Here is a 27,126-nt window from a genome sequence, read left to right on the forward strand (position 1 = left end):
GAATGATTACACACAAATGAGTAAAAAGTTTTGAAGGTATATAAAATATAATCAGTCATACAAGATTGAACGAGGTAAGGCCAAATTAAACAAAGTTTTATTGTTATGTGTTATGTGAGCGACAGCTACATAATTTGTGAGTAATAGTATAGCACGAAAAAAAAAAAATTGACAAGTGAGTATTACTGATCAGATAAAATTGAGGCATGTTCCCAAGGGATTCAAATTGTCTTGTACACTGAATAATTAATTTAACATGTTTCTAATAAAATAGAACAGGCCAGCATATACACTAAAGGCTAAACTGTGATGTTCAAATGGAAAGGGTGAAGTGATATTTTGTCCCATGAACAAGGATATGTACTTTTGATGTTGACTGTACCATAACAGACGGTTCAGCAGTGAATTAATAAAAATAAGGCCAATAGATATGGTGATGAAGTATGATACTTATAAAAGTGCGAATTCAAATTATTTAATATTCATGAACATATTTACTTGAATGAAAATTGTGTCCTCCTAAATAGGACTATAAATGAAGTCTTAGTTAGTCATGGAAAATTAAGTCAATATTACTATAATATAATACAAGAATTATTAGAATTATGACTGAATACCTTGTTTCAAGGATAATAAATGATTTATCTATCTATCAAAAAAAAAATATATATATATATAATTCTGAATGTGTTTGTTCCTAAGTTAAGCTTCAATCTATTTGACAAAGAAATAATGTGAAATAAGATGTGACAAGCAGATCACATACATATTTTTGTTGTTTGTTAAATGTTGCATGTTGTGTGTTGTTAGAATGTTCAAATGTCTTCATAAATGGGCGCTGCAGCTGCTTGATGGGGGTCCTCACCAGGCTGGATGGTGCAAGGAATTATTTGTAGTAAAAGAGGTCTGCGGTGAGATATGGCTGCAGGTAGTGTGTCAAAAGTTACCGAGTTGGATGCTGCGTGTACCACTAAGAGAGAAGTTAAGTATTCTTAACACAAGTTCTTTGTTTCAACAAGTTGAAGAATTTGGCTTTTTCATGCAAGCATTTTTATGGAAAGTCGGACAATGTCATAGTATAATGGTAGTACTGTAATGGCACTACAACTACATAGGGTATGTGTTGTAAAAGATGTAATATGTATGATAAATTATTGATGTATTGACATGAAGGTGGTAAACCTTATGTAGTTATGGGAAGAATTATGTTTGGCTTGCTATACTGACTTTAATAGCTTGAATAGAATAGAAACACTTTATTGACAAACTGTGTACAGAAGATGACATTTATTACAAGAACATTGTCCCAACAGTTACCCGACATGGGCGTGCAATGTTTACTTAGGTACATCTACTTAATACCTATATTGACTATGCCAGGAACATGCAAATTATGTCTGAAACTAATTAGTTAGATACTACATAGAACTGATAACTTATTATCTTAAGTAACTAATTTCGTGACTTAAAAGCTAGGCGTTATACAGTGTTATCACTATCATATTCAAAATATTCATTAATGTTGGAAAATGCTATCTGCATCTGTCTAGCCAATGTTTTAATTTACGTCTAAACTGATTGCCCTCTAGAGATCATCGGGGAGATTATTATATAGAGGTATCTATTGCATTTATACTTATATGTACTATGTATTTTTTTTTAATAGAGGTTTTGATTCTAGGACGAACTAAATCATGCTAATATTGGTTACGCAAGATACTTTTAATTTCCGATTTCTTAACAAAATATTCAATATTATTTTGCACGACAGTACATAGTTCTATAATATAAATTCTAGTTAGTGTAAGAATTCTTTCTCCTCAAAGTAGGCTCTTATGGGATAGTGGTGGTTTGTAGACACCTCTCGTAGGATAAAAGTGGGAATAGGTAAGCAACGGTTAGATATTCCCATAATATGCATTTCAAGTGATTTCTTCAGAAAGTACCAATAGATAAAGCGAAACATTGACTAGATATGCTTTTATTGATTTTTCTTCTATGTGGGATTTCCAGTTAAATGTGGGTCAATGTTTATTCCTAGAAGTTTATTGCTGTCCACAGTTTCAATAGCTACCCCTGCTTCACTAATATTTAATGTCACCGGGATTGTATTGTAATTTTTGATTTCCATAACGTTTGTTTTGGTTGAATTTAGAAAAAAAAATCGTTACATAATCGGCAAATAATACACAGACTTCGTTGACTATCATTGGGAGTTTATCCACCTAAATCAAGAACAATAGACGTCCGAGAACGTTATTTTGAGGCACGCCTGTATTTATTAACTCATATTCCGATTGATATTTTTCAATTATTTTGAAATAACTGTACGTTGTGGTTTATAGAAAAAAAATATATTTAAATTATGACCTCTTACGCTTATGTTTACTATTTGCCGTAGTAAATCCTTGTGAATGACACTGTTCCGACAGTGTCATTCACCGCCTTGGAGGTATCGATAAATAAAGCTATTCTTACATTTATTTTATCCAAACATATGTTAAAAAAAAATCCATATTCGTACAGTATTGGACCTTACAGCTTGGGTCAATATATTGTAATCACAAGTTTTATTGACGTTAGTAAAATCTATTTTTAATATGAGAGACATGTTAGAATATGTCACGTGTTATCTAAGTGTGCATTCTGATGCATGTTGATAGTGTTAATGTAATTGAAGCCATCATCATTTTTACCAGTTGATGTCCCACTGCTGGACACAGGCCTTCCTTGCTAGGTATTTTTAATTAATTCTTAGCCATTAGGAGGAATTATTAGAAAGTATTTAGTAGGCAAGGATAATTCAACCGTAACTTCTGATGTTGTATATTCAAATATGCTATGTTATGACGAACACAGTTATTGTCCTGATTTGTGGTTACAGAATGTACTGGCAAATATCTGCTTGAATCTGCATACCTCATTGGTGGAGCATTGGTGTGGGTCTGGCAGGCCTAGCGGCGCGCAGTCACCCGTGACATTAGAGTTGCCGAGCACTAATCAGCTATGTCACAAGTCGCTTGATGTGACTTTGAAGGCGTATGAGGCGCAGAAGTTATGTGTTATACAAGCAAGAAACATGCCAACTTTCAGGGCTAACCTAACTGATAACCGATATTATTGATATGTTGATTTATCTGAAACAAAGTATAAGAACTAACATATAGTGAAAAAAAAAAGTTAAAAAAAAATATATGTTTGAATAAGATATTATTCCACCTAACTAATTTATGTAATTAGTAAAGACAATGAAGGTCAAAGAAAATAATTGTTATTTATGAAAGTGTCATGATTATATTTGTCAAAAGTATTGTCAATTTTACTGAATGCTATTTGTTGATAAAAGTTTGAGACAGTGACCACGTTCGCACGGCAGCACTGGTGACTGGTGTGTCACCAAGTGAAATGTCACATTAGGTGAATATTTGTCGCATAGACTAAGTTTAGTGAAGGTTAAAATGTTACATATTGTAATTGAGATTTAATGCAATAAAGTTATGTGATAAGTAAAATGTTACAAAAAGTTACTTTTGGGAATGTAGGCAATATGACCCGTGTGTATTTATGGCATTCTGGTGAAGTCCACGGTGCAGTTGCAGCTGTAAGCGTTGGGTGGCCAGATCAATTGTGAACTGGTGAAGTCCATGGTACAGCTGTAGCTGGAAGTCGTTGGGTGACCAGATGTAATTGCAAAGTTATGTTAATATTGGAAGTTGATGTGTGGCTAATAGTTTCTGGTGTAGTCCACGGTGCAGTTACGGCTGTAAGCGCTGGGTGGCCAGATCAATTGTGAACTGGTGAAGTCCACGGTGCAGTCGGGGCTGGAAGTTGTGGGTGGCTAGGACTGTTTGCGAGTTGATGTGTTCTGGTGAAGTCCACGGTACAGTTAAAGCTGGAAGTCGTTGGGTGGCCAGATCAATTGTGAACTGGTGAAGTCCACGGTGCAGCTGGATCTGGAAGTCGTGGGTGGCGAGAACCGTTTGTGAAGTTGATGGCTGGCTAATGGTTTTGGTGAAATCCACGGTGCAGTTAAGGCTGGAAGTCGTTGGGTGGCCAGATCAATTGTGAACTGGTGAAGTCCACGGTGCAGCCGGAACTGGAAGTCGTGGGTGGCTAGGACTGTTTGCGAAGTTGATGTGTTCTGGTGAAGTCCACGGTGCAGTTAAGGCTGGAAGTCGTTGGGTGGCCAGATCAATTGTGAACTGGTGAAGTCCACGGTGCAGCTGGAGCTGGAAGTCATGGGTGGCTAGAACCGTTGGCGAAGCCCACAGTGATGTATTACTAATTTTAGGCATATGATTTTGGTAATGTGATTAGCTATAACTGGGTTATCATATTTCATGTCTTAATTAATGTAAAAATTGTTAACTGAAATTATAAACTAAACATTGTAATTTTATATAGTATAGTATTTTGTTTAGGGACAAACAAATTTTTATCAGGAAGGCCGAACTGTTAGATATTTGCTTAAACTGTTTCTATCAGTACTCTGTAGATTGGTGTAGTTGTAGGCTTGACAGCCTACAGCAAGGCTAGGAAGACGCTAAAGTAGTAGAGTGAGATGGATATATATAGCTCTCTGACGTTGATCATGTCGGCAAATGCGCCTAACGGCTTTATTTGATTTTATGGTATTGTTATTATAATTTAATGTTATATAAAGTGTCTTTAATATTGTAAAGTAGAATAGTTAATGCTAAAAGGTACATTTCTAACGTATTATAGCAAACTATAATTGGTAAGACGTCGACTATAACGAAACGCCGATTGACAGGAGCAGTAACAAAACGCTAATGTCAACAATGACTGATTTTAGAATGAGAACCTATTACAACGCTTTTGTAAATATACATTAAACTACACATTTTTCAGCAGATAAATAGAGTTTTAATTATTGATAATACCCTAAAGTATTACTAATGTGGCAATTTTTTAGGTATAACGATTATGAAAGTCTGGCCCACGTAAAAGGGGTACGTTGGTTATCGCATACGCGTATTTTATCACACATGCATACCGTAACGTGCAGAATTACGCACGCTAATAAAAGTGCAGTGTTCAACGCACTATCACCAACGGCCTACATGCACGCCCAATGGAAAAGTCACACGATTCTGGCCCGTTAAAACATCCGATAATAGAGCTTATCGGGACGCGCAGGACACTTTGCCGTCCTAGGCCAGAAAGGCACATGTTGCCGTGAGAATGGGGTGGAGATGATGCTTTTTGAAACTAGTGAGAGTTTTATGGCGATGTGTGTCCAACGTTTGCGTCATGAAGCTGTAAAACGTAATTATTTGGTAACTTCATCTCACTAAACTAACATTGGCGTATGGTGTCCTATAGCCCCCATAGGTAGGCACTATATAGTCATGGACAAATTTAGAGGAACGCAAACACAAGGTTTAATTACTGGATTACACACTGAGAGAAAAATCATCACCAGGAATTAAAAAACAATTCTGTACTGGGGGAAAAAATGAAGTTTTAGTAATAATTATGGACGTTTCACTATTTCTGTAAAGTTTATTTATTTCTACAAACAGCTCAGTAATCCCAAATATAATTTCAACATACAGATAATAGAAATTGCAAGAACTAATAGAAGTTGAAATTGAATTTAAAAGTCAATTTGTTCCTATTAGTTAACTCTCCTTGTCCCCGGAATAAGTTTATCTTTGTAATTCTAAGTGTGTTTTTGTTGTACTTTTCTCTCAGTGCAGCACGGTAATTTCAAAAGTAGTAAGTTTTTTGCGTTCCTCGAAATTTGTCCATGGGTTGCATGAGCTCTGTTTTCTCTGAAAATTACTGTTTATTACGATTTATTTAATTATGTAGTTCCTACGTACAAATTGGTTAAAATTTTGAATAATATTAATTTTTGTGTTGAAATCCGGAAAAACCTAATAACAATAACCCAGATCACAATTGTCATTTTCATGGAAATCTTATCAGACATTTTTAACCCATTTAGGTATTTAACTTTTGCATATTGGTAAATAAATTAAATAATACATACGATAAAATTGAATTATAAGTCATTGTTTAGGTACATGGTGTCATTAACCTACATTGTAGTAAAAATATGTACCAAATAGGTATAGATTATTATTAATAGTACATTATACTATTTTCGAAAATTCCCATAGGTACCTAACTTTTCTATAACAATATTTGTGTCGCTTATAAAAACTCAGTAGGCATTACCTATTTATTTACGAAATTGCCTCCTCTTCATTAGAATTTAAGCGTGGGCTTAAACGACGCGTCGCGAGGTCCATTATTGAATAAAAAAAGTTACAAAAACTATAATCCCCTGTTTGACACAAATGGAATCATCCATCACTATGCTAAAAATCTTATTTAATTACCTTGTTAGTATCAAAGGTTATTCACCTAGCTACCGTGTTAATGGTTTGGTTACATAAAAAAATAATTGTTTACAACTTAACACTTGGCAACACTTTAAAATGTGCGTAATAGTATATGTATGTATCTGTTACCGTATTGAACTTATACTAGGTTAATGAAACTAGGTTGAGAATTAATTGTTTTAAAACGCTTTTCAATACAAGGACGGGCACGATTCTTGAGTTCGCTATTCAAAATAACGGATTAGTTTTCAATGGTTTCTATTTCTGTATCATTGTTAGAAGTACTGTGATAAGTATGTAATGTTTTGGACATAAGGTCAGTATTTATGTATGATGTGTATAAATACTGTGTATAAATGTGCCCTATAACTAATTGCTAGTTACTCTTATTAATAATTTTAAATAATCATATTGTTTATTTTTAATAATATGCGTGTAAATTGCACCTATAGTCTGTCAAGCCATTTCCTTCAGTAGGAAAAGGCGGCAAATTGAAAAAATGTAGGCGTGAAGGGTAATCGTCCCAAAGAAAATTTAAATTTCACACCTTTTTCTACTGACAAAGGTGCTTGACCGGCTATAAATATTAAATTTCACGTGTTTCCGCCATGTGATTACAGCTAATAAAACAATAATAAAAAACAAACCTCAATAATATATGATCACTAAAAATCATTCACTACCATTAACACGTGTCATGGAACACTGGCTGTATAGTCTATGGATCGTAACTTTTTAAAAGTTCGCGATGTTTTCCCGCGCGCTCGCCGGGCGACTGACACGTCCTTGCATAGGCGCGTCGTACGGAATACTGTACTGAGTGTACAGAATACCGTACCTCTGCAGTAATGAAAACCTCTAGTACATTTTTACTGAATGTGAACCCCGTGTTCAGTATGAAATAAGAGCTTTATTGGCGTGCTAGATGTTAAATGATGTAGGTACTAGGTAAATGTGAAATGATCTTGTTTATCACGTGTGAGTGTTTTTGAACGTTCGATTTTCTTTTACAGCGGGACATCGGTTGTAATCTAATATACCTACTTAATTCTAAATCAGTGATTGATTATTCAAAGTTTAGATAGAAAACAAGACATGTTGACTAAGTTGTCATGTTAATTTTTCTTAATATTAATCAATTGAAAAACGCGAATACATTAGTTCCGTGTCAATTAGGGGATTGTAAAAATAAAATAAATTAGTTAAACTGATTGTCAAACAAATCTCTTCATTCTTTCCTTTATTTTAGAAATATAATACAGACGCATTGTACGTAATAATATCTAAGCATTGTGTTATATCACTTATCTTAATTTAATTACTTATCCCTATAATTAATTGGTGGATGGTTCAATTTAAACAATAATCATACAGATCGCGAGGGGAGAATCATCCTGTCTTACATCAAATTAAGACAATTTGTGCTTAAGGATTCAATCTACTCGTTACTGTATAAATAGAGCTTATTAGCGTCACTTCTATTAGCGTAGGACAGTAGTGTTTTTTAGGGTTCCGTACCCAAAGGATAAAACGGGACCCTATTACTAAGACTTCGCTGTCCGTCCGTCCGTCCGTCTGTCACCAGGCTGTATCTCACGAACCGTGATAGCTAGACAGTTGAAATTTTCACAGATGATGTATTTCTGTTGCCGCTATAACTACAAATACTAAAAACAGATAAAATAAAGATTTAAATGGGGCTCCCATACAACAAACGTGATTTTTGACCAAAGTTAAGCAACGTCGGGAGTGGTCAGTACTTGGATGGGTGACCGTTTTTTTTTGTTTTTTTTTTTGCATTATGGTACGGAACCCTTCGTGCGCGAGTCCGACTCGCACTTGCCCGGTTTTATTTTAATTTAACGTGTCTACACACATATTATTATAAACCCTCTACCTTATATGCGTTCAAAACCCGCAAATTACCGCAAACCGCAAAACCAGCATAAAGTTAAATTAATTTGTTAAAATACATTTCTAATCTGAACAATAGAAATTATACAAAAGGTTAATGGTATATAAATAATCATACAAAATTAACTTAAATATATCAAAATATTTTAATCTAACAGACCTCCGCGGGCTGTACCGGGTGCAAAGGTGCCCATGATACGTGCCGCGTTACCACGCCAGCCTTTGCACCAGGTACGAACCTGCGCGAGCATCAGAGGTCCTCTCCCTGATTCTACCTCCCACCACCCTTATAAAAGCAATAACAATTGTTACCTATTATTGCCGAAAAATGATGTGGATATCGATCTTATAATGACGATGACGTTCAGATTTAGAACATCTCTGAAATACAAAGGAATTTGATTTGACCTAATTTCCATAAGTGCCTTGAATAATAGATACCTATCTCATTTTTTTTATTAATAGGTACTTGTAATTTGAACTTGTCAACCGTACTAGCACTAAAAACTTTTATCGGGAAATATCCTTAACACATTCACTGCCAGGTGGCTTTTAGCCTAGGAACATACTTGTATGACGGTGAACGTACATATGCGTTGCTGGCAGTAAATGCGTTAAAACTCACAGCCTCTATAATCGCCTAAGCGCCCATCCAATACATCAGACCCAATGTCTGGCGAATCTTATAAATAGTCTATAATATTCGTATAAAAATACGCTGTCTGGAGCGATTGAAGTTCACTTCCGTCGATCTATCAATGTCCCACGTCATTTCCGAGATGCGGCGAGATCTCATTCTGCCATAAAATTCGCTATAATGACGAGATTTTGGGTCACAATTTGACGTCGCACTATTATTATTGTTGTCAAAGAAGCACAGTTTTATAGTTTCAATATGGATCAAAACTTCAGCCAATCTTTAAAGGATGACTCACGCTAACCAGCCGAAACTCAGGGCGCTTCGTTTTCTATGGAAGCACCACGTGATCACCGATCAGCCGCCATAGAAAATGACATGTCGGACGCCTCGGCCCGGGCTCGGCCCGGTCTAGCGTGAGTCATCCTTAACTTGTAAAAAATCAGGAGACAAATGACTATTTTCTAAATGAAATTACTTGCCATATCTCGCGACCATGGGGTCCCGACCCTTTTAGATAAATGTTTATGTTATGAAATACACCAACTAGAACCCATTCACTGGTACAAATAGGTACTCGTAAATCGGTCCTAATTACTTTACTGTTATTACAAACAACCTTAAGATACAGTCAGCATCTGGATGCAACTTTATATAGAAGCCGACTAGTTACTGCTATTGAAATATTTTTCTCTTTGACCTATTTCGATATCGACACATTTCACACCCCAACCACAATAGACTGACAAGTTGTAAAGAGACCCAAGAATTTCTCGCCCTCTGTCTTAATAAACTTTCGCCTTGTTAACTGTTAAGAGAAAAGGCGGTCTCTGAGCTTTTGAAAGAACAGGTATTTTGAATTATTTTTCTACCTCAAGTACCCTGTTAGGAAATAGGATCGAGCACAAAAAGAACTGTCCCTATTGTTTGTAAAGTATTCCTTACGGCGAACAGACCTTTTCCTATCAAGGCTTTTCTTAGGTGGACCGAACTCTTGTTTGATGACATAATTATAGTCTTGTTTAAGGACACGGCGATATTTATAGTTACTCGCCCAGCGGTGAGCTATAAATATCGCCGTGTCTCTTTTATTTACACGGGAGTGCTTATCTTTTGTTCGTGTTTATAGCCGATAGCTCATAGCTTACTAGCTCGCGGTGGGACCAGTGCCTTAGGCTGCTTTATATCAGAGCTTAGCTTCGCTACGTTTTCATACCTACGGCCAAGTAGAGCTTCACTGTCACGTGTTACTATGTATATTCACGAGTTCACAAACATCTTTAAGGTGGAATTTCACCAGTGTGCGGCACTGTGTGACACAAACATTTTTTTTACTAAATATGCTTGTGCCGCATACTGGTGGAATCCCGCCTCTTTACAAGTCAAAGTTTAATAAATAATATTTTATTTTTGACACTAACAATAAGGTGGTATAATTCGTTGTCGTTTTTGGACCGTTGGCCTGTAAAGAAAAGATGTTTGTGAATTCGACCGTATACCTACCTAGCTTTAACTCTTTTTTAACTCTTTGTACAGCTAACAGCTAATCAGCTGTCAAGTCGCGAGTCTCGCTACATAGCAACTCCAATCCCTTTGAATAGTAAATACTTACTAATTAGAAAGAGGTAGTGTAGGGATCCACGGGACAGCTAGATGGCCGTCGGAGTACAGTACAGACCAAAAAGGAAAATAGCGGAACGACTTGGACGCATTCTACTCAGAATGGTGGGAAAATACAAAGGAAAGGGCTGAGCGATGGAAACAAGGGGAGATCTTTGCCCAGCAGTGGGACACTAAATTAGTGGGACACTAAAGTAGATATAAATTGTGAAGTCTGTCTCGATTTGCGTTGTAAGTTGTGAAAGCCTGACGGGAAAGTCTAATTTTGCAATGAACATGTTCGGATAGAAACCGGGATCAATAAAAGTGGGAGTAGTGTGGGCACTGCAGGCTGCAGGTAGCGTACGGAATTAATTTTGAGGATGTTTTGAAATGTCCAGTCATTGCTTCGTTGGACTATGTAGAGTCAGCAACAATAATAATAGAGTCGGACCAAGAAAAGTCTGCAGCAGAATTGATAGCCCACGCAGTGCACGTGTTATTTTAAACGTCAAACGTCAGACTTCAATGAAATTATGACGTATAAATAACACTGACTCTGAGATAGATTACTATTATCATCACGAACACGATAGTACTGTCCACTTACAAATGAAAATGGAATCTCTGTTTAAACAAAAACTATAATGGATCGTCAATTATTTACATGATAATCCTTATCGCAGCATTAAAATATTGTAAACATATTCCAAAGCCAATATATTTCAATTTTTTTTAGTTTGCTTTGAACTGTCACCGCCTACGTTTAGCTAATTCACACACGTAGTTTTCGGTGGCGTGACAAACGATACCGGGGGTTCGGTTACGTGAGAACTGCAGCGTTGCGGACACGTTATTGGGTTACTTGCCCGTGTTCAATGGCATGCTCCACTTGCGACCGCATGATCTCTATTCTACTTACATAGAAAACTAGAACTTCTAGACTCATTGACTACGTGCGAAAAGTGTGGTTAGAAAAGTGACATCTTGTAGTGTCCTTGAATGTGGCTTCAATAAAGTGACCTATGTCGAAGATGACTAAAACCAAAAATACTTATTACTTTGCTAATCCGCGAAAAGATAACGTGATAGTCAATCAGTTCCGTTGCCGGGCGTCAGACCGTCAACATCTCCTGAGGATGCCTCGTAGAGAGGCGAAGCACGTGTCGAGTATTGTTCTTTTGGTGGTGGTTTGTTATATTGTTAATTTATTTGTGTATTTATTCTTACGGTGGAAGGGAGGGAACATTAATTGCATGTAAAAAATACACAAGTAAGTATAACGGGTTAGCACTGACCCTAATAGCATTTTCTTGTAGGGATTTTGTTGGGCCTTTGTTTACGTATTAGAAGAAGAAGAAGAAGAAGAAGAAATACATTTATTTTAACGTCACAACATAGTACATGTAAAAAAAAGAAAAGTATGCAGACATAAAACAGATTAGGACGCTAAAATAGGATCCCCACTCAGCATGATGCCGCGGCAGACCGTGGCGCTGGTTTTCTGTGGGGACCTGACTTAATCTAAAATTGAATGGCGACACGTATTACGCCAACGTTATTAGTTATTAGTTGGGCAACCGTTATATTTGGCCGTACGATTTGCTGGAGGGCCCTCGACAAAGGCCCTCCCGAAGATTCCCAACAGAGGGCCATAAGAGTAATTTTTTCGTTGGGCCTATTTAAATAAATCATACAATTATTCAACGGTGGTGGTTTTGGTTGGGCCGTGGTTGGGCCTATACACATTTATTTGATGGTTGGTTAATTGTTACATTTGGCCGTACGATTTGCTGGAGGGCCCTCGACAAAGGCCCTCCCGAAGATTCCCAACAGAGGGCCATTAGAGTAATTTTTTCGTTGGGGCTATTTAAATAAATCATACAATTATTCAACGGTGGTGGTTTTGGTTGGGCCGTGGTTGGGCCTATACACATTTGTTTGATGGTTGGTTAATTGTTACATTTGGCCGTATGGCTTGCTGTAGGGCCAACTGCAAAAAAATAAAAAAGGACAATTTTTTCGTTGTTTTTCTGTTTGCAAATTCAACAATTACCCAACGGCAAGTCAGGTAGGTCGGTAGGTACTCGTGAACCAGGTTGAAGGCCCAACACAGTTTGTCCCACAAAGGGCCAACATTGTAACTTTAACGTTGGGCCTTGTGTAGGATTCTTACAATACTACCGTAGGTAAAGAGTTATGTAATTTATAGTGTGCCTACAGTCTAATTATGTAATGGGCTTTTGTTTACGAGTCCTACATTTACCCTACGTTAAGTAAGTGGTTGTGTAATACGACGTTGGGCCTTTGCTGATAAATATTACAATTACACTACTGTAGGCATTGGTTGTATCGACATGAAGGCCCTAGGCAGCAGTTGTTGTTAATCTTCTCTGTATCGTTCCAATTTTAGTATATGTACTGCCGAAGCAAGTACACTTACTATACACTCTAATTTGTATATATACTAACCGCACTTCGAAACTTCGTAAGCGAGATTTATGTTTTTTGAGATTTAAATTGAGAAAATGTTGGTAAAATACAATTTTTTTAATTTATGTATATATTTTATAGTTATAGCTATTAGATTTATAAGTTACTTTAAAAAAATATTATGATTATGTATGTATGTATTTACTTTATTGTACATAGAAATATAAACACGAGAAACACAGTTACAGAGTCAATTAAATACAACAAAGATGATTATATCCGGAATAATCGAGAAAATAACTATAACTTCGATGTTTGGAGACAGTAACGCCATCTAGTGACGCCACAAGCAAACTCAACTGGTATTGTTGGGCATCAGTACCACAGCCAATGTTGGTAAATGCGATATTTGTGCTCACTGGGCCAACGAATGTTATCGTTGTTTAGCCACCGGTACCAAAATACACAAAGGCCCATTGTTAGGCGTCAGTGCCACAGCCAATGTTGGTAAATACGATATTTGTCATCATTGGGCCATCGGATGATATCGTTGATTAGCCAACGTTACCAAATTAAACAAAGGCCCATTGTTGGGCATCAGTGCGACAGCCAATGTTGGTAAATGCGATTTTTGTCATCATTGGGCCATCGGATGATATCGTTGATTAGCCAACGTTACCAAAATACACAAAGGCCCATTGTTGGGCATCAATGCTACAGCCAATGTTGGTAAATGCGATATTTGTCGTCATTGGGCCATCGTATGATATCGTTGATTAGCCAACGTTACCAAAATAAACAAAGGCCCATTGTTGGGCATCAGTGCCACAGCCAATGTTGGTAAATGCGATATTTGTCATCATTGGGCCATCGGATGATATCGTTGATTAGCCAACGTTACCAAAATACACAAAGGCCCATTGTTGGGCATCAATGCTACAGCCAATGTTGGTAAATGCGATATTTGTCGTCATTGGGCCATCGTATGATATCGTTGATTAGCCAACGTTACCAAAATAAACAAAGGCCCATTGTTGGGCATCAGTGCCACAGCCAATGTTGGTAAATGCGATATTTGTCATCATTGGGCCATCGGATGATATCGTTGATTAGCCAACGTTACCAAAATACACAAAGGCCCATTGTTGGGCATCAATGCTACAGCCAATGTTGGTAAATGCGATATTTGTCGTCATTGGGCCATCGGATGATATCGTCGATTATCCAACGTTACCAAAATAAACAAAGGCCCATTGTTGGGCATCAGTGCCACAGCCAATGTTGGTAAATACGATATTTGTCATCATTGGGCCATCGGATGATATCGTTGATTAGCCAACGTTACCAAAATACACAAAGGCCCATTGTTGGGCATCCGTGCCACAGCCTATGTTGGTAAATGCGGTATTCGTCACCATTGGGCCAACGAATGTTATCGTTGTTTAGTGAACGGTAGCAAAATACACAAAGGCCCATTGTTGGGCATCTGTGCCACAGCGAATGTTGGTAAATGCGATGGTGGGCCAATACAAAATTAATGTTGGCTACGGAACGAACCTCATCCCAACGTTTTCCCTACCGTTGGCACCATGGGCCCCAATGAAAATGCTACTAGGGGATTGACTAGCACGTTATCTTTTCGCGGATTAGCAAAGTAATATTTTTGGTTTTAATTAATAAGGACTTCCCCAAAGTAACGCCTAATTCTATTCAATATTCGAAGATGACTTCCTATTGACTGTACAATAAATAGAGCTGCGTAGAAATTGTTTTAAAGTAAAAAAAATATATTATAAAATAACCTACCGTCGCCACATAACCCCAACTTCACCTATTTTTTTTTATTCTGAAAGTTTACTAACCCATTCGGATTCTTAAATGTTTAATTACTAATAAACGCTCATGATACAAGTTCTGGTGGAATTATGATTAATGCTAGTTAAGGCTAAGACAAGTTATGCACTAAAGGTGAATTTAGGGTACATAGTTTTGCCAACAACGAGGGTTTGCAATGAACTGCAACATCGATAAAGAGGTTTGGGTGTTATATACGAGACGGTAGTGGAACGTGCCTTCAACTGTCGGCTAGCCAGAGATGGGCACTCGCGTATCAAATAACAATCAATTATTACAACGAAATGTACTGAAGTGACAACTTCGTCACACAAGGCTGAGGAAACGTTTTTGACAACTCTTTTGCTGTAGTATCGATGTCTTACTTCCGTCATTTGATTAGCAGTTAGTGAATGTTGTGACTTGTGTGCTTTCAACTTTTTTATTTAGGATTTAGTCAAAGAAAAAAGAGATTTTAGTTAATTGACTGTTCGTCATAATCGTCATTCGTTCTAGTGTCATGTGCTTTTTGTTAACAAAATTGATACTTACAATCTACTAACGCTGGTCTCATGTAAAGGTTTACTTATAAATTGTAGGATTAGTTAAAACGACCTAGATGTGTTACTAAGACCTAGATCTTCTGGATATACCTTGTATTATCCCGTTTACTTAACTCCTGTCCTCTTCAATTGCATAGTTAACTAACTAAACATTCTAACAGTGGCTCTAATATTACAATGACTTATCCGACCATGATGCGCATAGGAGTCATGATATTTTAATTGTCAAAGCAATCGTACGCTGTAATTAATACATCACCCTGCCCCTTTAATATGTGACATTGAAGATATTCTTAGTTTGTCTTGTTTGCGCCTTGTTCCGTGTATGTAAGTATGTTTTGAGCCATGATGACAATGGTGCCTATAGTTATTGTTTGCAGCTAACAGCATCAGAGGCGCCGACGGCGCGACGCCGATGTGCATATATTGCACAGGGGAGGAATGGCGTCGATATGTTTTTCAAAACTAGCTCGGTATGAGCTCACTGTTCGGCCTAATATGATTTTACGAATTTAACGATACCGCAAGCGCGATAAAGTGATGCAAGTGAAATATTATAAATATGTACCTTACCTGTTTTTCTCTAGTCAATGCACTTATATACCCGAATATAACGTAAAAAGCCCAGTATTTGATGCTTTCCTAATGGTTGTCGCTTCCGATATTAATTTCTAGCAATAATTGTGACAGAAAGGTAGGTAGGTTTTATGGTCAATAGTGACATCGACTAATAATACCTACTTATTTGACTCAATCTTTATTAGCTAACTAAGTAATAATTTACACAATAAATACTAACATTCTTATTTATCTTACGTATAGTGGATTTATAAGAATATTTTTCTTTTTATGACTATGACATGACGGGCAATAAAGAGAGAGATATGGAAGAAAAATACATGCGCCAACATCAAGTGAATGGGACAAAGGCAAGCGATCTACAATTATTGTTGTTATTAGGACGTCTCCACACCACCCTAATGCCCTTCTACACGCAAAGTGAGAAGCGGTGACAGCTAATTGTCCTACACGGGATAACGATAAATCGTTCACAACAAACCATTACCGACCAACGTCATTTCTGCCCCCTGTTTACCAACTTTCCCCACTCTCCCCCACTTGTTTATAGGCAGGCGCGACCCAAATATCACCAGCTGAGTTCCCTTAAGTGCCTTTTTATTGTTTGCACGGAAAAGTTGACCAAATGTTAAAAACGGAAGTATATAAGGAAAAGTATTTTTTATTTTCCAGACCCTAAAATGGCAGTTAATGACCCCAATTAGTCGTACCAATCTGTCATTTTACGACCAAATTTTTGCAAAAGTAAAAATGTATCGGGATTGGGAAGAAAACCACATGATTGTTTCCATACAATATGTACTTACCTGTATTTAAGTAATTTTAATTTCTTTGTAGTTTTAGTTTATTTTAATAAGTTATTTTATATTCAATATGTTATACATAGATAGTTTATTTGAAATAAAGTATTAAGTTACAATTGCCATTACGCATAACTATTACCTACTGGGCTTACAAAACACAGCTGGTATACTAGTTATTAAGTATATATCTAAGTAAAAGTATTTGCTGCAAAAAAATTCCACTCAACAAGAAAATTTACAAAGGATCTTAAAAGCTTAGTAATGTAACCCATTGACTTTTATAGCAAATATCACTTTGTGATACGCTTAGTCAATATAACGGGTGTGGCCTGTAATACGAGCAAAAATTAAACTGTAGGCTGTACTCCTCATACTGACCAACATTTGTTCATCAACTCTTAAAAATAACTTGTGGTTTGTTTTTTAATACACTTTAAAGTTTATTCTAAGACGCAATGTATTGCGAATTTTGTTATGTTTAAGGCGTGACAAGCAACGTTAATCACAATTATATGGCTTGACGATGGTGTCCATTGAAGATAATACAGTGGAATTCGGATATAACGACGACGAAGGGACCATTGTAATTTCGTCGTTATATCCGGAAGTCGTTATAAGCAAAGGTAAAGAGATAAACACACGTAAGTATTATTATTAGTTTATATTCATTTATTATACTTACAAAATATTTGTACACATCTGTGTTAGTTAGTAGTTTTAAAAAATTGCGTGATATTGCTTTGCTTCATTTTATTATGTTGTGCTAGTTTACGCTGCAAAGCGTATTCTATTTTCATTACTTCCTCAATGTTAATAATATTTTTTCCATCTCCAAATAAACAATATCTTTTTAGGTTTGTTATAATCGATAACACATCCTCGGTTGTAGGAATTTCACCTTCGTTACAATCTTCTTCGTCTTCCTCATTTTCTTCATCTTGCGTTGTTGATGATGGGACAACAGATTCAACAATCTCACCGTCGGACAAATTATTTACAGTGATAAGTTGACTGTCAATATTAACATATGCTTCCCAATCACATTCCCAATCCACAACATTTGTAGTCAGCTGTGCCAATGGTATGTCCAATTCATCATCGGAGTCATCGTCAATTGTTGAGATAGCCGAAGATTTACAGAACCCAGCGTGATGAAAGCACTTTTTGATCGTATCTGGAGTCACCCGAGCCCATGCCGTAGTTATCATTTCAATGGCATCTAACACATTAACGGAAAATGGGGCTGTTGCATTTTCTAAATCACTCATCATTTTCTGTACTAATATCTTTCGGTAATGACTTTTAAGGGTTTTAATTGTCCCTTGATCGATCGGTTGAATGACTGACGTTGTGTTTGGGGGCAAAAATGCTAATTTTATGTTGGTCAAATTCTCAGTTTTAGGATGGGCCGGGCAGTTATCAATAAATAAAATGATATTCTTTTTGCTGTTTCTTAACTCGGAGTCCCATTTGCGAAGAACCTTTTCGAAAATTTCTGAGGTCATCCAGGCCTTTTTGTTTGCTTCATATTCAACCGGCAACGATTTAACATTTTTAGAACACCTAGGTTTTTTTGCCTTGCCTATTACCAATAATTTTCTTTTTTCTCCTGCCATACTTGATGCAACAAGCACGGTGATTCTGTCTTTTGATAACTTTCCACCTACACACAGTTCCCCTTTAAATTTCAAGGTTTTTTCAGGAGTTAACTTAAAAAATAAGCCTGTTTCATCAGCGTTCCATATTTGGCTTTCATTGTAATCTTTAATCAATTTTGGGAAAACTGTTTTCAACCAATTATCACATTCACTTCGCTATACACTAGCGGCTTCTCCACACACTTTGCCCACTACAATGTCGTGACGTTGACGAAATCGGTAGATCCAGCTTTCTGAACACTCATAATCCGTTTTTCCGAACAATCTGGCAAAATGATTCGCTTTTTCTTGCAGCAGACGACCGTTCAAAGGTACATTTTGGCTTCTTTGAGCTTTGAACCAAACTAGAAGGGCATTTTCGATATCTTGATGCGTTGCTTTGCGGTTTTTTTTAGTTTTTAAAGATTTAGATTCTAATATTTTCTCTCGATTTTTCCACATCGTGGAAATGGTTGAATGGGAAACTTTGTATTCCTTGCACAAATCAGCATTGTTTGCACCGTTTTGCATTTTTGAAATAATTTCCGCCTTTTCTTTAACAGTAAATACGCGTCGAGGAGCCATACTTATTCAAAAGTTCACTAAACACACAGTTGCCACTCAGAATATCACTTCGTAAATAAACCATAAACCTAACTCCGAAACTATTGAACGAGTGGTCTCGCTAAACCCCTACCTACCTAACGAATATCTATAAACAAAAGGTCACATCAATTGCTGACCATCTGTGGATGTAAAACAAAAGATAGAAAGTAAAGTTTTTTGTCCTTTGATGCCCGACTCCGGTCGCAACATCTGCATGGGATTTCTATGGATTTGTTGCAAATGGGTCATTAAAAACCGTCGCTACACCCGAATTTGGCGCTACACCCGAAGTCGCTATATCCACACGAATCTTGTACTAAAATATGCTTTAAATTCATGGGACTTGGATTTTACGTCGCTATAGCCAAATGGTCGCTACAACCAATGTCTTAATAAATGAAATCCACTGTAATTTATTTTGTATGAAAAATAGGGAGTCTAAATACTTCATAATTTTTAAAAGTTGTTGAACAAAACTGTCACCTTTTCAGGAGTGCAATCTATGTTTTAATTATTTGCTCGTGTTACAGGCCACACCCGGTATATAGGTAGTAGGTATCTACCTATATACGATTAGCCCTCATATACTTACTTGCTTACATGTCGTCCCAACCTTTTTAGGTACATTTAAACCATGGATATATCTATAAATATATCTATCACATACCTACCACATGACTGTATTTGTAGGTATTTAAATTAGTAACACCAGGGATATATATAACTCCGTATAAGATAAATAAAGTCTAAGAAAAAAACGTGCCTCGGACGGCCAAGGAAAAGTCGTTCTCGAATAGATGGCGCCATTACCTTTTTACTATTCTCGGCTAGATGGCGTTAACGACACCGTTTGGTATTTAACAATTTTAACACATATCAGTGAAAGAACATGGGTCAGTAGGGAACAATAAAAATTAAGAATCATTTATCCGTAAACATATTTTGATTATTTTATACATTTTCAATTTTATTTTAAGTTTTAATCGTGTGTCGATAGATGGCAGTAAATGTACCGTGACTACAAAATTGACAATGACAGGACCCCTCTATACTATCTATTCTTTTTGGTAACACCTTTGATTAATTGGGCGATGTGTATAACATAACATATTTTAAACGAGCAATTATTGTATATAAGTATATTTATTTATATATAAATATATAATATATATATATATATATATTTCGGGGATCTCGGAAACGGCTCAAACGATTTCGATGAAACTTGGTATATATGGGTTTTCGGGGCCAAAAAAAATACCTGTCTTATCTCTGGAAAAACGCGCATTTTTGAGTTTTTAATATGTTTTCCGAGCAAAGCTAGCTCTCCCTAATATATAGATAATAATATGAGAAGGGTATGTCTTGGCTTACTGTTTATGTTTTCAGTAGTAAGTTATATAAAGCTTCCATGTTTAAATTTAGAGGCGTACACTATCCCTTCACGGCAATAAAATGCACTATGACATTCATGCAGAAAATAGAATATGGGAGTTAGAAAATCATATGTCCCGTTGTTCGGGGATCTAAGTCAATATTGTGAAGGCATATTCTATTGTTTCCTGGCCCGCCGCGGGCAGTCGTGCACATTGTGCATTGTCTATATGAAAACATAGAGATATGCTTGAAAATATTTATCGATGTATCATATCTGAATTGTTTTACGGTTAATGTCGGTTTCGAGCTACTTGATGACTTTAACGATGGAAAATGTAGGCTTAGCTCAATATCTTGATAAGATCTATTTATTTAGTGAAGCGTTTGATCTGTTAAGGATGACTCACGCTAGACCGGCCCGTGTCCGGGCCGGAGCTTCCGGCGCATCGTTTACTATGGAAAGCATCACGTGATCGCCTGTCATTTCATAGAAAAGTAAGCCCCGGAAGCTCCGGCCCGGACACGGCCTGGTCTAACGTGAGTCATTCTTTAAGGTGAGCATAAAGCCAGAGATAGACTAGAGACAATATTATTGTCCCGCGACACGACGTGTCGTCAGCGACGTCGGGTGGACTGCCGCGAGGTTTCCGGACTTCTCTCGGGGATTACGCGCCTTTCATAATAATATGATGTCGCCCTACTTACATGTCGGCCGAAGTCTGGTAACGTCGGGGCACTTCATCCGACGTCACTGCCAACACGTGTTATGGGACAATTGTCCCTAGTCTATCCCTGGCTTTATTTCAGAGAATACATTTATCTTTTCTTCATACGTAGCTCTAAGATAAACTAATCGCGATTGTTTTTGAAAGGCCTTTTCGATTGGTACTTGTGTAGTTTGATTTTGAACGTTTTGTTTTGAAAAGATGGGGTTCAGGTGCAATCCCAAAATTGAATGTAAGGATAATTTTATTAATATTCCCACGAAATACAACCGTGTCGTTTTATTTTTCGAGTAAATTGGTTTTAGATGTCATAATTATTTCATAAATAATCTCCATATTTTATATCCTATGATTGTTCAACCATTATCGGATTACAAAAAAAATCGTTTAGTGTTTGATTGTGGTAATATCAAATAAAAGATATTTTTAATTATTCCTCTAATAAATAAATGCCCCTAAAATAAATGTCTGCCATTTGAAGCTTATCATTCAAAGCGCTTTCGTTACACGTCATACATTATATTTATTACTCGAACAAAGTAATTAATCGGTCCATTATGATGCAAAATAGCAAATTAATTGCTGTATTGGTAAGATAATCTTATCGGCTGTCTCATTTGGCGGCCTCATAAAGCTTCTCAATCGCGATACGGTAAGTAAATGGATGGTTTTGACTCCTAGGGACAGACTTGTCATTTGTGCATTTAGAAAAGCAATTAAGACTTAGCCGTATCATTAAATAATTAGGAAATAGGTTTATGTGTTTATATGTGAATGAGTACCTGGGGAACTAGCCAAGATGACAGTGTTATGGTCGATATAAGATGCCAATCAAAACTTAAATAATTTATAGAAATAGTCACGAGACTTTTAGTCGCATCTGTCATCCCGGTATATTCTACTTATTTCATTTTTTCATTGTATTTTATTTGTAAAAGTTATAAAGCTTTAAAGAGAAATTACGAATAAATAGTTTCAATAACAAGGTCATATTTTTTGGGTTCTAGAAATAAATCCTAATTTATATTTTTGTCTAACAAGAGAACAAAATATTTTTTGCTGCGAGTGCTGACTTTGACGCTGAAGTTCTATTACTGGTTTGCCAAGTTGCCACTGAGTGGTATTCTACTTTTACTTTGCAATTTATGTAAAAAATCTCATTTTTTTTATCTCTATATTCAATATAAGGCTTACAGAGCCAACAACACACTAATCTAATACCAATCATCCACAAGTATATTTGTAAGTAAGTAAATACACTTTATTGCACCACAAAGAAAAATACAATAACAGATTTACAGTGTAAATAATGGTAGCAACAGGTAAGTATATATGTGTACACGGTTTACTTCGTAACTGTAACGAAGTGGCCACAGCACTTAAAGCACTATTCGAGCCAGTTAAACAGGCGTCATTTTAACCACCACTAAATTTAGACGGTGCGCCTGTGCGGTCTATTTTCTTAAACAATTTATGCGACCGGTGCCTTTGCTCTATCTAGAGTGTTGTTCTCGTTTCTTAGCGAGTACAGGCGATCTGGCTTAGCCAAACCAGTGTAGTACGTGGCAATATAATCTTGTTAACATTATAAGAATTAGAAAGGGCCAATAGGCACTCTCACCAAGCAAGCCTGTGAAGTCCAATGAGAGTTGCATTGCGTAAGCGCGATGTAGGAAATGTTAACGCCATCTGTTAGAATCTTGTGGCACGACGTTGTGACTGTGATTTATATTTCACTGACCAGACACAAGCGTTTGATACGAGATCCGTGCCTGAGAAATATCAGGGCGTTTTCCTTTCAGCCAGGTGGCTGTGAAACTGTAGGGACGAGAGGGGTTCATTTCATTTTCTCAGAATGTAAACGCAACCTTCCTTGTTTAACCTTTCCTATTTTCAATAATTAGGTAATATGGTAATAGTAATTCTAACAAATTCTTGTTTGGATTAAAGCGATGCAAAACGTGCGTCTCGATAGTGCCATACATGTACGGAAAAGTACGAGCGAAATGCATAAGTACACGACGGACATCATTTAGATACACTTAACATTTTGATGCCACGATGAAAGTTTGAATTGGCCTCTGGGACGAGGGTAGTTTTCTTACTTCTCCTTCTTCCTCGCGTTATCCCGGCATTTTGCCACGGCTCACATAGGAGCCTGGGGTCCGCTTTACAACTAATCCCATGACTTGACGTAGGCACTAGTTTTTACGAAAGCGACTGCCATCTGACCTTCCAACCCAGAGGAGAAACTAGGCCTTATTGGGATTAGTCCGGTTTCCTTACGATGTTTTCCTTCACCGAAAAGCGACTAGTAAATATCAAATGATATTTCGTACATAAGTTCAGAAAAACTCATTGGCACGAGCCGGGGTACCCGCGACCTCCGGATTACAAGTCGCACGCTCTTCAGGGTAGTTTTCTTACTATAAGTAAATATTATGTTAAACGGCATGAAAATGTGTGAGCTACTTCGCTTTATAATTTTTACGCACTTCGCACATAGCCAATGACGGGTTTTGAGTTCATCTTTTACTGGTGATCTTAGTCGAAAGCTAGGTAAGCATTAAGATTATCAGAAAAGCGCCTGTTCGGAGACGTGCTAACCAAATCAGTGATAATGTAAGTAATGGACATTGATAATTTAGAACTATTTGCGACGATGATCTGAGCACTCAGTGCGTTTAATTGGTAATTTCATTTGTTGCGATTTCGTTGCCTTGGGTATATTAGGCACCTGTGTTTATTAATGGTAGATGTATGGTTGACGAAATCTTTTTAATTTGGACCATATTTCATCAACTACATAACTGTTTATATAAGAGATCATTAAAATGAATATTATAACTTATATGTACCATCGCGCTCCGCGATTGTTGCGCCATTTAGGGTCCTAGCTAAATTGGTTGTTGAATACTTACTCTATCGAATTTTAAATGTAGCAAGAACCCTAAATAGCAAAACAATCCCGTGTGGTGACTGTACCTAGTCAAAATTCGGTCTTAAAATTTTGTCGGTAAAGAAAGTTAAGGAAATCTAAACTCTAAAGCTTATTTTTACGCTGACCCTTACATTCATGTAAGTATATGAATCGTTAACTAATTATTTTGTCCACAGAATACCATTTTCTAAAATTTGTATGACTCATATTATGGCTATAATAGATACCTACTTACCAATTACATATATATTCATGCCACGAGTAACAAAAACACATATTGTTGATAGAGAGATAGATCAATTGCGCGTTCAGTACCTATAGTCATAAATTCCAATTCAGAAAGATTTATGTCCGCATCAAGCTATTGTTCATATTTTAAAATTCGCTCGTGCATTCAAAGGTAGCATCTGGAGCAAATGGTTTTCTATGATTTACGGGATCTATTCAAATATATGTCGATATATAACAAAATATTTTAGCAACGCAAGTTTTAAGAGTAGTGTGATTAGGAATTATTTATCTTCATAAGAAACTTTCTATAGCTAACGGCTTTCGATTACAATTTCACTCTCTTCTCTTCGTCTTCTTCTTCTCTCTCGTTCTTTTACAGGAGGCAAGCGGAGCCAAGATTATTTAGCGTTATTTTTTATAAATTGGGCAGTAAAGCAGATAATAATATGGCTCTTTTTCTATTGTGCCAATGTAAGTACAATACCAATGTTGGATTGAATTTCATCTCGAGTGATTGGAAGTTTATGTTACCTAATACTAATGACTATACTTATCTGCCTCTCTATCGCTTTTGCATATTTGATCGATAGAGAGGCAAATAGAACGAAAGAACAAATGGTTCGCGGTTAATGGTTCCTGTGTGTTCCTGCGCTGTGTATCTGTGTGTGTGTGTGTGTGCCTGTGTTCTTGTTCTGAATAAAGTGATCTCAAACTTTTGTTCTAATACCTATGATCATACTCCGATAAGTATTTTAGCTTCTTACGTAGTCGGCGCTACCTACCAGATTCATTCTCGTTACCTAATATATACTTATCCGATTTTTTATTATTGTGCTCTTACATTGCTTGATTCGGACATTTTGGACCCACGAATGTTATAGGAATGACTGACTCGACAGAACATTGTCTTTTGGGACGAACCGCTATGGATACATACGACGTTTGGTCTCGATACTCTCGATGGCATGACGATATTGTCGATCTAACGATACAGATCTGGATCACATCGATTGCGAACCCGAAACCGTCAATCGCCTATTTGGCGTGCTTGAGGTTGCGATTTTATATTGAATATCTAGTAACCTGAGATGAACCTTTGATAATGATTAGGCTGACAATCGTTACAATGGAATTGTGTATAAAAATTAAGCTAATATTTTTTATATTAAGTTTATGGGTAGACAACCTATGGGATATGGGACCAATAAATAGTAAGAGGTTGGTTGGCTGCACGCACAAGCATTCCTTTGCCCTGTAGCACATTCCATTGTAACATCATAGCAACGCTGCCTTACCCTCCACGAGCTACGATCGAAGATTACTCCTATTCATCCTCATAATATTTCTATCAAGGATCAAATGCGAGCGCCGACTATAATTACAAATAGGTCAAAAGAAATAAATCAACAGAAATAAATTCTGAAACGTGAGATAGTATTATGTCCTAGACAGGCATAGTATAATGGCTATTGTTATAAATCCACGCCTAGCTGTTTAGCATCGGGTGATAGGGATGAGGACAGCACAATAAGGGTAACACATTGCTCCATACGATCGATAATCGATATACCATTCAACCATTCAGATTCTATCGATATAGGCATTGTGACTAAAGTCGTATACATTACAGAATGTCACAATACATTTTAAATATTACCACCGCTGCCCATTATAACGCTATTCGACTTTAAAACGCAAGTAATAAATGGTTCTGGCGTTCTATGAGATTTATAAATCGCTCTCCTAAATTCGAATGTAATTGTGTCGTTTGAAATAAATTACTCTAAAGTGAGATGTCATGTCCTAAACTGGTTCCCTAGTTTTTTATGATCTGTTGTGTGATAACTTTTTATTACGATTCGTAACGGACAATTTATATTTTGTTTCTGTTAATGACAGGGTGGTGACAGCGTATGTTTTCATTAATAACTGACTGGAAATTGTGGTTAATGACGATAACCGCGTGCAGCGGAAGAAACGAAGCATAACTCATTCGATTAGTTCGCCGTAAGCCTGCGGGTCCATTTTAATTGTGACTTTAGACCAGAAATTACCTAACCGACCACTTTAAGAAGACACCTCAGTGATAAACGGGTTGAACTTTCCTGTGTAAATTTGATGCAAGACACGGTTAGTTAAAATTTCTTTTTAAATTGGGTGCTTTAATTAGTTTAACTGGATCTTTGGCCGCGAGGGAGACACCGGTCTTAGCTGCAGTGACAGCAAGAAAGTGTTAATCACCTTTTAATTCGACTAATTGCCACATTCTAATTAGAGAAAAAGCAAGAGAATAGTAAAATAATTATTCTTGTTATTATTCCTCATCTTAACGATATGCCGGTTGTATCCTGAAGTGTCTCCCCTCTCTAAAACGAGGTCCACCGTGTTACGTAATCCCAAGAAACTTAAACTTACCTTCCGGCATCGATATCTTAAGGTTGTGACAATGTCGGCTGGAGTTGGAAGCGTTCATAGGCCGCGGTCGGCATTTCCGTCAGGCGTATGGTTCGACTGATGTATTTTCGTGCGTTTCTTACGTTATCAATGATGTACCCAAGATATACCTACGTAATCGCCGATGGGCTCTAGTTGCCGACAAGTCGGCTGTTAGTATTAGTCCACTGGAACAACGGCTCGCAGCGGGGTGCCGATAGTTCATTACTTCATAACATGCTCTGTCCATGCCACATCTACTAGCTGCGCCCAGCGATGACAGCAGCCCCGTGATGGACAGGACAGCCTGTTGAATGCTGGACAGGTTGTTGGGTTCACTGAAGGAAGGGCCGTGTACCATGAATAGAGTTGTCGGGCGATATCCCGTATTTTTCCTATAATGCCAAAGTAAGTACTGCTTAATTAAGTAATACTAAGTTT

The 27,126-nt window shown here is 37.0% G+C and overlaps 2 protein-coding genes across 2 annotated transcripts in view; both read right to left on the bottom strand.

The window, feature by feature from the left end:
* Positions 1-7,188, bottom strand: part of LOC134672000 (thrombospondin type-1 domain-containing protein 4-like) — a 206,275-nt gene extending 199,087 nt beyond the window's left edge. The window contains exon 1 of the mRNA XM_063529899.1: positions 7,022-7,188. The gene's annotated coding sequence lies outside the window, so the exon portion shown is untranslated. The remainder of the gene's footprint in view (positions 1-7,021) is intronic.
* An 8,077-nt stretch (positions 7,189-15,265) lies between these two features.
* Positions 15,266-18,977, bottom strand: LOC134672235 (tigger transposable element-derived protein 4-like). Its single transcript, XM_063530136.1, is given in 2 exon segments — positions 15,266-15,384; positions 17,508-18,977. Coding segments are annotated over 2 exon segments (1,569 nt in total). The 5' UTR covers positions 18,958-18,977.
* Between the last annotated feature and the right edge of the window lie 8,149 nt (positions 18,978-27,126).

This window comes from Cydia fagiglandana, chromosome 16 (genome assembly GCF_963556715.1).
Source record: "Cydia fagiglandana chromosome 16, ilCydFagi1.1, whole genome shotgun sequence".
Lineage (NCBI taxonomy): Eukaryota > Metazoa > Arthropoda > Insecta > Lepidoptera > Tortricidae > Cydia > Cydia fagiglandana.